The 10,868-nt window shown below is 42.5% G+C and overlaps 1 protein-coding gene and 1 long non-coding RNA gene across 5 annotated transcripts; both read left to right on the top strand.

The window, feature by feature from the left end:
• The first annotated feature begins 1,032 nt into the window (after nt 1–1,032).
• On the top strand, nt 1,033–8,036 carry LOC134206862 (eukaryotic translation initiation factor 4B-like). 4 transcript variants are annotated; one of them, XM_062682600.1, is made up of 5 exons: nt 1,033–1,186; nt 3,809–5,191; nt 5,426–5,501; nt 5,867–6,083; nt 6,146–8,036. In XM_062682600.1, the coding sequence occupies exons 1-5, from the start codon at nt 1,171–1,173 to the stop codon at nt 6,200–6,202; spliced, it is 1,749 nt and encodes a 582-aa protein (XP_062538584.1). In that variant the 5' UTR covers nt 1,033–1,170; the 3' UTR covers nt 6,203–8,036. The 4 variants fall into 4 exon arrangements, with proteins under 4 accessions (XP_062538584.1, XP_062538583.1, XP_062538582.1 ...); XM_062682599.1 differs by having other exon boundaries at nt 1,034–1,186; nt 5,414–5,501; XM_062682598.1 differs by lacking the exon at nt 1,033–1,186 and adding an exon at nt 1,302–1,374.
• Nucleotides 8,037–9,890: 1,854 nt separating this feature from the next.
• LOC134213070 (uncharacterized) lies at nt 9,891–10,630 on the top strand. Its single transcript, XR_009979397.1, has 3 exons — nt 9,891–9,998; nt 10,068–10,246; nt 10,472–10,630. It is a non-coding gene; the product is annotated as an uncharacterized LOC134213070 (long non-coding RNA).
• Nucleotides 10,631–10,868: the final 238 nt, after the last annotated feature.

The following is a 10,868-nucleotide window of genomic DNA, read 5'->3' as shown; positions in this document are numbered from 1 at the left end:
GAAATGAAACAAGTGTAGATGCCACGTGCTATACGCGAAAGGCTGAAAATTCTTTGTAGCGGTGGAGCGTAGCACCCTACATCACTTTGAAATCGAAACCTCTTCGGAGAGGAAACTTCTGGAAATATAATTGAAACCATGTATTTAAAACATAGTTAAAGTCTAAATTCATTACTTACCATAAATAGCGTTGATAATTCTGGGTTCGATAAACCCATTTCACTCCACTTGATTTGGATTAAAAAAATTCTGCTGCCCAGCCATTCGTTTTGAACTCGCAAACTTTTAAAAAATGGCGCTTTCTCAACCATCACGTATATAACAACTGCTTACTGAGAACTCGGTTTAAAATTTAACGATGTCGGTAAGCTTAATTACAGAGCACGGTAAAAATAAAGATCAATGTATGAAAACCGAGATGCTCGGTAGGTAATATACTTTGACGTTTCATTTTACAGAGAGATCGGTGAACCATACTACAGATGTCAGTAAATTTTCAACTAATAACCGAGCTTCCGGCATAAATATTTTTAACAGGATAAAACCAGTAAAATAAATTACCGAGTGTTCCGTAAGAGGAGGACTTGAGCGAGGATTAAATTTGAGTGAAAGGAACCATAAAGCCCCAAACGCAATACAACGGAACGGCGACGGAAACGGAAAATTTGACAGTTAGCCATATATTTTCTGTCAAATTTGCCGTTTCCGTCGCCGTTCCGTTGTATTGCGTTTGGGGCTTAAGGCTATCTGACGTTTAATCATTTTTCTCTTGCCCGCGTACGGGAAGGATAGGATTTGTTTTCATACGGAAACGCTTCGGAAGCGTTTCCGTATGAAAACAAACCCTATCCCGTCTGTGTGCGTGCAAGAGAAAGATGATAAACGTCAGATAGCCTTATAAAGTGAGTTGATTCTCAAAGAAAAAAAGAAAAAAAAGTGAGTTGATTTGAGGTTCCGTGTAAAGTGAGTAGATTTGCGGTTCCGTGTAATATTTTTTCCACCCCTGCGGGCATCCGTCATTTCCAGTTTTGACATCTGTCATCGGAGGTAACAAAAACCATGCCATCTCTCTCTACCTACCAGCGCAGGTCCACCCGCAGTCGGCTAGTCGAGTGAAAAGAGAAAAAGCTCGCCCTTTCATTACAGTTTCAGTGAACGAAGTTTACCATTATGGCTACGTCGTCAGGTAAAATCCGTGATTTAAACCCTGTTGAGTGCGTTGAAAGTGATCGAAAGTGTGTGGAAAAGGTGCCGTAGTCCCGTGGGCAAGTGATACGACTGGAAAAGTGTTCCCCCGCTGGTGGACGGTGGGGAAAATGGCTATTGAAATGCCCGATGGCGGCTCCCATACCACCCGACTACTCATCATCATCGGTCGTAACTTCGCAGAGAAGGAAAAGCAGTGACAAAATAACCGCGTGGCGAAATCTTTCCCGTAGTTGCTGCTGCTGCTGCTGCTGGTCGTATTTCCCCCGCGTTCGTCCGTCCCCTGGGGACCTCTCTCGCTCTTGCACCTGCGCGACGCCCGTCTTCCATTCATTTTGGTCAGATTCAGCCGCGCATTATTCGTTCTATCTCGTTCCCACTGGGGGGCAGAGTTGCCAGATTTTTCAAAAATTAAATTTAAATCCTCAAACTTAAAGTGATGAAATGTGTCTGCAATAATTCAGGCTTGAGTATAAGCCATCAAAATGCGACGATAGTTCGTTTATGTCGCTATGAACAGTTTAATGGACATAAAAATATTGACGTTCAGTAGGACGTCCTTTAAAACATTGGTGAACAGAGAGATAAGCTTGGCGCGTCTTAACTTTAAGTCAACTTTAATGGCTGCATTATTTACAAACATATAGGTCCTGCTCCATAGTTAGTTGGGTTATTTCTTCCGTACTTTTATCAGGTTACGATAAACTTGTTTTCGTGGCTTGTGTTTTTTCCAACAATTTTGTTTATTCTTTAATTAGGAATACCGTTCGAATAAGATTCAATTTGGGCAAAGTATGGGCTTGGGTATAATGTATCCATTGTACTTGCCACACAAGATACATACTCATGCAATGGCGGGCATAGAGAGACTTTCAATTAGTTACTGTGGAAATGCGAATAGAATACTAAGTTAGAAAGCAGGCCAAGTTCCAGTTCGAATGTAGAGCCATTGAAAAAGAAGACGATGGGGTTGCAAGAGATATGCGTGCAGAGATTTGGCGCGCTCTTGTATGAATCTCTGAAAATATGCTATTAACCAATAAAACTGTTTACGCTTCCCGAACAACATATTAGCGGGTTGAAACTGCTTTTATTTATTGCCTGTCTTGGTACAGCAATCACCACGTCACAATCCAAGCCGTTCCTGGGTGGACGTTAGGCAGAATAACAGCGATTTCAACAATGCTTGTTCTCTCATATGGCCCTATACTAATCTTCAGTTTCTATTCATTTCACACTTGCCACTTGCAGTGTCAATCGAATCTGTATCTTCATTACTTTCATCTACTTCCATCGTAGTATAATTATCACCGAAAAAAGCCAATGAAATTAATTTCGATAAAATTCAATAATTCTTGACAAGTCATCTGAGTTAAATCGTTTGCCCAATATAAATTAAATATGATGGTCAAAGCATAAAAGGAAGATCGAACTCGCTCTCAATACAAGTGCAAACACTGTGAATAGTCTCTATTTTTATTAATGATCAGATGCATTATGTATTAAAGGTAGTTAAAAACGCATTACTGATAAACTGTAAATATGGCATCACAGCTCGGATTCACAGTTGCGCGACGCCCGTGTGTTGTCTTCCATTCATCCGCAACTTTCGCTGCATCCCCTTTCGCTCGCACCAATCGCCGATTGGGGAGCGCTAACGAGCTTTGCGTTTCGAATTCGTTATTACAGAAGGGAATGGATTATGTCCTGGTTATCAACTTCCGCATACAACATTATCGCATTGTTTTTGATTCCTAGTGAGGGAGGCGTAAATATTTGATGCTTCGTGAAGATTGGACCAACTTGATGAATGAGCACGCGCGCAGTTACCGAGGGCCTGTTCTTATTCTTTTTACCGAGCCGAGTGCGCGCATGCATCATGCATCGCTTTCTCGATTGTTCTCCCGTTCGCACTTGTGCGAGGCAATGCGTCATTCAGTGAGACGGCATAATAGGCGCATGATGAGCGGATAGGGTCACCAGCCGGGAGGATATTTAAACTTGAATGGTTTGTGTGGCTGGCGATAATGGAGCTAATTTTGTTTGTGTCGACTGAAGTCAGTTAACGCTGCAAGCATGATTCATCAATCTAATCATTCGATGGATGTGCAGGTCTTGTAGTTGGCATAACTACGCGGCATTAACCAGCATGATTTAGAAAATAAGTTAATGGCTTTGGCAATTTTGTTTCCTCAGTCATTTCTATGAATCAACCAAACTATAATCGGCACAATAATAGTTGATAAAATATGGTGCAAAGAGCAGTAAATAAATCAATTCAGATGCAAATATACTCTGAAGGTAGACCTCTTCAAGTAGAATGCATTCTAGACTGCCTATTTTAGCAGGAAGACGAATCATATTCTTCAATGTATTCACAATCGAACTTTTCATTAGAACGTTCAAGGTTTCTGAATTGGTTTAAAAATGCACTTCAATCAAAATATCGATTGAATGTAGTCGAAAAATAAAAACGATTAATCGGACTGATTAGGTGATAAATTTCGGACTCGGCACCTTTTATTACCACCGGCATTTTCGTGAACGCCAGCCAGCTTCATTATCCGCATTTTTTCAACTATCTTTCCTTTCCCACCAACAGGCAAAAAAGGGAAGAAGACTTCCAAAAAGAACAAGCTCTCGCTCGGAGAGTTTCTCACCGATGGCAATGCGATCGCTGTGTCGCAGGTGCAGGTTGCCGTGCCGATCAAGCTGGCCAGCTGGGCCGACGAGTGCGACGACGACGACGATGATCGCCCAACTCGCACCCAGATGATTGCCCTGCCTACGGCACCGCGCGCCACCCGCTTGCTGAACGATGACACCGTTCCGCACAACCCGCCGTTCCAGGCGTACATTTCCAACCTGCCGTATGATTTGACCGATGGCGATGTGTACGACTTCTTCGACGGTATGGAAATATCTTCGCTGCGTTTACCGACGCGAGATGATGGCGAACCGGGACGTCTCCGAGGGTACGGCTACGTCGAGTTCTCCAACCGACAAGATCTGATCGATGCGCTGTCCATCACCGAACCGATCATCCACAACCGTCGCATTCGGATCGACTTGTCTAGCGATAGTGACCGCGGAAGGCAGCAGCGCAACCGCTACGATAATTACGGTGGTGATTCAGATCGTCCCATGGGTAACTGGCGTGACGGGCCCCGATCAGACCGCGATCAAGGCCAGAGAAGGCAGTACAACAATAACTACAACCGCGATCGTGACGACCGAGAACGCTACCCAACGGACGGTGGTTCAGGTGGAAACTGGCGATCTGGGGACCGCCCCGTACAACCCCCTCCACAATCGCCGCCTTCTAGCCGGAGGGGCTACGACCGCGGAGATCGCGGTGATCGTGGCTACCGACGTGGTGACGATTATTCAGGCGATCGTGGCGGCCGCCGCGATCGAGATGCCGATCCCCCGATGGAAAGGCCAAAGCTCGTCCTGCAGCCTCGCACTTTGCCGCTACCGGAAAAACCCAAACCAGACCCTGAACTAGCAGACTCGGAAGAAAGGGATTCCAGTAGGGATCGCAAGTACGATTCAGAAGCTTCCGAAAACAAAGAGAACGAAGATCAAAAACCAACCCGCCCCAAACCTACCCCAGTTCCAGCCGCAAACATATTTGGTGCAGCCAAACCGGTGGACACTGCAGCTCGGCTGAAGGAGATCGAAGAACGATTGGCCGAAAAGCAGCGCCTGGAGAGGGAAGAACGAGAACGGAAGAGGGCTGCTGCTGCCGAAGCCGCGTCTGCCGCTGCATCGTCCGCCGACGAAGATGGCAAAGAAAAATCCGATCCCAGCAAAGAGGAATCAACAGAAGAACATTCCGAAGAAAACTCGCAAGCGGAACCGCGAAAAACCGAGGAACCCATAAACTGGCGGGTGCGTTCCGATGACAACAAAGATGGCGAAAGGCGCCGGCAATCACCCCAGCGGAGGTTCAGCCCGTCAAGAAATTACAACAAAAGACCCGGTAAGTGGTTGGGGTTAGAAGACCTGAACGCTACTATTTCTCGCTTCGCCGTGTATTTCAAAGTGCCATCATTTGCAAAGGGCCTTCGGAAAGATCATCGGAGCTTGGATGTGTGTGTGTGGGGGGGAGGTGGATCGCCATGACGTGAGAAGAAAAAATGGCCCTTTCCCAATGATGGCGTGCGCTGTTAGTAAAAAGATTTGTGTTTGCTTATCGTTGCAGATGACTATCCAGACAATTGGGACAACCGGGATCGGGGAATGAACCGGGATAATCGCAACATGAGAGACAACAGACGTGAATACAATAGGTAAGTTGTTTTGTTATTAAGAAGCAGAGCCCACGAGCCCAGCTTTTATTAACTGCTGTTGAATATAAGTTCTGTTGATTAGATTTAGCTACTGATAGGTGATGTAGCAAACAGCATGTTGACCATATCAACGCTGTCCCTAAAATTGATCCAGATCAAATGATGCCTCTATCATCGGTTCCTACTTTTCGTTTCGATGAGACTCCCAAACGCTTAAACCTGGTTTAAAACCTGAGCAGAGGTGAAGAAAACGATTCATTCAGATACATGTTATCAAAAAAATATCTTTTTCTTGATCAATGTTATCAGAGTTAGAGACTCAGTATATTTATACACCATTCTGTTTCCTCATCCATTCGCCACAGACCAGGCGATCGTGACCGTGAGCGTGGCTACCGGGGAGACCGTGACCGGGACATGAACCGCGGAGGCGGTAGCGTCGGCGGCGGTGGCAGCCGGGACATGCGAGATGACCGTGACAACCGTGAACGGCGGGACAATACGCGACAGTACGACCAGCGGGATCGGGACCAGAAACCGATCGAAGAGCGTATGCCAAAACTCCAGGAAACTACCGGACCCGTAAGTAGAAGCCAAATACCAACCTATTATGATCGCTAAATTGAAAACTTTCAAACTCACAGAATCTATCGATGAAGAATACGTTCGAGGGATTGTCGGCGGATGAGGTCGACGATTAAACCAGCTGTAAATTTTGTGCGTGCGTTCCAATCTCAAATCTAGTAAAACAAAAGAAGCAAACGGAAGGTAGTGTCCCGTTCCGGTGAGTGGAACGGGTTCGGTGTTAACAAGAAGAAACAAAGAACACAGGACGAAAACAACTAAACTGGTAGTATTCTAATACGAGCGGAAAAGAAGGTGCTGTGCAGAAACCATTATCGATTGGAACCAATAACAGTTTGATTCAGACCGGACAAAGACGACGCCAGCAGTGATTAATATATATATCAACAAAAAAAAAGCACGGGGACGACATCGACGGAGAGCGAGACGCATACACACTCACAGACTATAGCGAACCGTTGGCCGCATTGACTGAACTGAAGGTAGGATTGGTTACTTTACTGTAGTGCTTAGAGTGCTAGAGTTTACCGACTAAGATACAGATGCTGCCACTGGCCAGAAGCTGACAGGGCGATGAAAGTGCTGCTCTACGGGGTGCAGGGAGTTGATTCGGGGCGGCACTTTCATCGCCCGGCCAATTTCCGCCAACCGTGTTTAGAGGGAAGGGAGAACAGTGGGAAGGGGGTCGGGTTAGAAGACGAAGGTTTGTAAAATATTCTATTCATTGTGTAATTTATTGTATGTGTACCAATAATGAAAAAAAAAGCTAGACGGTATTTTCCATAATCATGAAAGAAGCGGCAGAATGACACGAGCTGATGGATTTGTCTGTATGTGCGTGATAGATGTGTACCATATAGACTTTTGTTTTTAGGGAAAAGTAGCTGTCTTGGAATTGGATTTTCCATTGCATAAGAGATTTTGAGCAGAACAGTCACAGACGGGAGACAGCAATCGCATTTTTTTTTTTTGATAAGACAATTTTACAATCACAATCTCAGACATACAACCATTCATTGCAGCAGCGTGCAAACTCAAATACTCGTTCATTATCCAAAAATGATTGATATATTTGCTGTAAATCTTACTGTACTACGTCTGCCGGTGAGGACATCTCGATCCTAGAAATCCCACATTCAAACCTTCGACTGTTTTGTGTTTAAAAGTTTTCCGTTTTTGGTTTCCGTCGTTAATAGTCGTCGGTGTGTGCGTCTCGTCGAAATAAGTTAGAATACGATGAGTGTGACCATTAATTCATAGAAGAAAGTGTGTTGATTCGAAATGCTGAAGAAATTATTCCAAAATGTGCTGATTGAATGTTTATTTTGTTCCGGCAATGATTTCCCCTTGTTTGTTTCCTGAATTGTTTTTTTTACATATATAAATAGAAATGTATAACATTTACTTATTTGTGTTTTACTCTTTTAAAACTGCAAAAATGCTTATACGACCCACAATTGTTGCGGGATGGAAATAGCTTAATTGTCATATACAAAATCGCTGAAATTATGATGCGCTATCGATTGTTAAGATTAGGTAGCCTAAATCTATGCAAACTTGTCTACAGTCGCCTTCTTTTGCATAAAATATACAATTTATACACAAACATACCCAAACCATATGAACAGGCAAAGTTTCTTTATATTAACGCAAGGATGCTTGTGCTCATAGATAATCACGGAAAGATATAATAAACAATAATAGTTAATTTACATGTTTTATAAATGCATGGAAACTGTCAAAACCGTAGGAATGTCCGCCGCTGTTTTTTCGTATATTAGTTATCTATTGATGCTGATTTTATCCGTTTTTCGGGAGGCGTAGAATGGAAATATTTAAGTTCTTATACTACTATTAATTATCCAATATATGTAGACTACCACACATGGAAAGAAAGAATTAAAACTGGAAAATGGTAATTTCAGAATACAGCATATACAACTAAGAAAACGGAAGTACAGTTTTATTGTGCCGAAAAGAATAATATCACGTTATTATTATTTATTCATTCAGAATAAGGCCGAAGTGGCCTGTGCGGTATATACTGCCGCGATTCGCATAAGAGTCCCATGTCGATTTTTGACGAATTTGATTTTCTTTCAGAAATAAGCTTAAAATGAACTTATCTAAAACTGATAAAATAATAGGCTTTGTTCTAGAAATTTGAAAATCAAAACCCACTTGTGTTGTCCCATCTTGCTATTTATTTGCATAACAGTCACATTCTAGATTTTGATACACTCTCGCACAAAACATCAATGTAATTATGGTCCATTTAATAGTTCCATAGCAATGTATACAGATAAAGAATATCATGCCAAATTTTCAGAAAGATTGCTGGTTTTATCGATTTATTAGATTTTTTTAATTTCTCCATGTAAATCGAGTTTGAAAAGTTCAACGGCATATTTCTCAAGTTGAAGAAAACTGACATGGGACGCTTATGCGAATAGGGGCAGTATAAGAGTCTTCTCCATTCGGCTCGGTCCATGGCTACACGTCGCCAACCACACAGTCTACGGAGGGTCCGCAAGTCATCTTCCACCTGATCGATCCACTCTTGCGGAGTCCAAAGTACGTACGATTTCCAGCAACTATTTCATTCATTTATTTAGTCTAGTGTACATCTAAACAGATAACACTGAATCAACAATTTGACGCCACAATACACGGTTCGAGGCCGCATCTCTCCATCCTCGGATACGCCCCACGCTCGCCAAGTCGTTTTGCACCTGGTCTGTCCATCTCGCTCGCTGCGCTCCACGCCGTCTCGTACCTGCCGGATCGGAAGCGAACACCATCTTTGCAGTGTTGCTGTCCGACATTCTTGCAACAGGTCCTGCCCATCGTACCCTTCCGGCTTTAGCTACCTTCTGGATACTGGGTTCGCCGTAGAGCTGGGCGAGCTCGTGGTCCATTCTTCGCCGCCACACACCGTCTTCTTTAGAAGAGCAATGCTAGACGTTTGCGGCCGGGACACAACTCCGGATAATCTTATCCAGAGGATGTGTCAAGCGGTGGAGAAGTGGAACGCAGTCTCGACTGCAACCACTCAGATTGCCTGGGTCTGGGTCATTTGGCATAAAGTCATTTTGGCATAACGCCATTTGGTATAATGTCATTTGGCATAAATTCAATTTGGCATAATAGTCATTCGGCATAACGGACATTTGGCATAATTTTGAACTGTAAGAAAAGAGTGGGTCATTTGGCTTAACGGACATTTGGCATAATTTCGAGCTGTAAAAGCGAAAGGGCTATTTCATGTAATGTTTAGCGTAGATAAAGTAGGTCGAGGCTGTTTTCTGATAAATTTAGATTGATGGTAGACCTTTTCCGGAAGAACGAAATAACAAAACGGCAGAATTACTTCCGAGAGAGGGATCACATCCATCAATGACTTATTCCGGCCACATGCCTACTTTTAAAGCAGGGATTCGCCCACCATTGCTTCAATCCGAGCATGCGCCGTAATACCAGATCAAATCCACCATTGCCTTAATCCGGGTAAGCGCCCTAACTTTAAAAACTCAAGCAACACACTTGTTGTAGACGAGGCCACATACCTACACACAGAGAACAAAAATAGTTTTTGTAAATGTTTTCAACTTTATATTTAAAAGTTGATTAGTTTTCATGAAAATGAAAGTTTTTCTTTTACTGTGAAAGTAATATTTTCAATCTGAAAGTGTTTTTCTCCTTTTTGTAGTGTAAATTTAAAAGTGTTTTCTTTCAGTGTAAAAATGATAGAAGTGTCAGAAAGCGCAGAAAGCAAAAGCAAAAAAAATCAAATTATTCAGTTGTCAACAAAACTTCACACAAATTTTGAACCCGGTGCGGTGCCTCGACTGCAGCATTTTTTTTTCAGATTGCTAATCGATGGCCGACTTATCGTGCAACGGAAAACGGAAGGTAAGTTTTCTATCAATAAAATTTAGCTTGATGCATATTGAGTTGTTTCTCCCTTCATTTTCTTTATAGATTTACTAAAGCTATAACGAGGCGGCCCATCTTATAATTCGCCCCACATAACGCCGAATGCCGAATATTGATTGGCAGACAACTATACTTTGATTTACCGGTGACACAATTTTGTTACGCGAAAGCTTACATCACTGATGGCCATATCCTTTATCCTCGGAAGTCGTCGTCATTGGATGGTAAGTAAATATTTGTTGTCTATACATCAACCACATAAGTCCTCTACGCAATGCAGCGGATCGGCAACGAAAACGGCAGGATGTCACAGCCCATATATTTTCTGTCAAATCTGTTTCTGTTGCCGTTCCGCTGCATTGCCTTTGGGGCTATCTTATTTCACATTTAATCAGCAAATAATCGACATAAATAGATACAAATAAACTAATGTTTATTTATTGTTTCAGCGGAAAAGATGTGGCACCCATCATCGACCGATCGGGGGATCTACCAGAAGAGAGCTGCCGGAAGGAGAAGCACTCGGTGAATACAAGTACATACAATGAAATAATAAGTGCATAAATTCAAATCCGAATGACAATTAAAATACATCTATCTAAAATGTGTTCTTGATTTTATTATTGTATTTAATAAGGAAAGCTACTCACAATATCTAATAATTATATCACAATTTGAAATAAAAGTATATTAAACTTTTGTTTCTTTTTTATGGCGCAACCTTTTCTATTTGACAGTTCTACAGTTTATTTTAAAAGTTCGAACTTTGAAATTCATGGTTTGGGGAAATTTCAGTTAACTGTTGAACTGAAAGTTGCTATACTTTTGTTTTGATTTTTTACAACT

Source organism: Armigeres subalbatus, chromosome 1 (assembly GCF_024139115.2).
Source record: "Armigeres subalbatus isolate Guangzhou_Male chromosome 1, GZ_Asu_2, whole genome shotgun sequence".
NCBI classification, from domain to species: domain Eukaryota; kingdom Metazoa; phylum Arthropoda; class Insecta; order Diptera; family Culicidae; genus Armigeres; species Armigeres subalbatus.
The sequence above is the reverse complement of the archived record's forward strand: the minus strand, read 5'-3'. Positions and strand labels throughout refer to the sequence as shown.

Bases quoted from the DNA above. Each gene is read 5' to 3' on its own strand.
- LOC134206862 (XM_062682597.1), top strand. From the start codon at position 1,317: ATGGCTATTGAAATGCCCGATGGCGGCTCCCATACCACCCGACTACTC. The intron at 1,375-3,808 runs GTCGTAACTTCG...TCCCACCAACAG, and splicing joins CCGACTACTCATCATCATCG to GCAAAAAAGGGAAGAAGACT. The intron at 5,192-5,413 runs GTAAGTGGTTGG...TTATCGTTGCAG, and splicing joins AAATTACAACAAAAGACCCG to ATGACTATCCAGACAATTGG.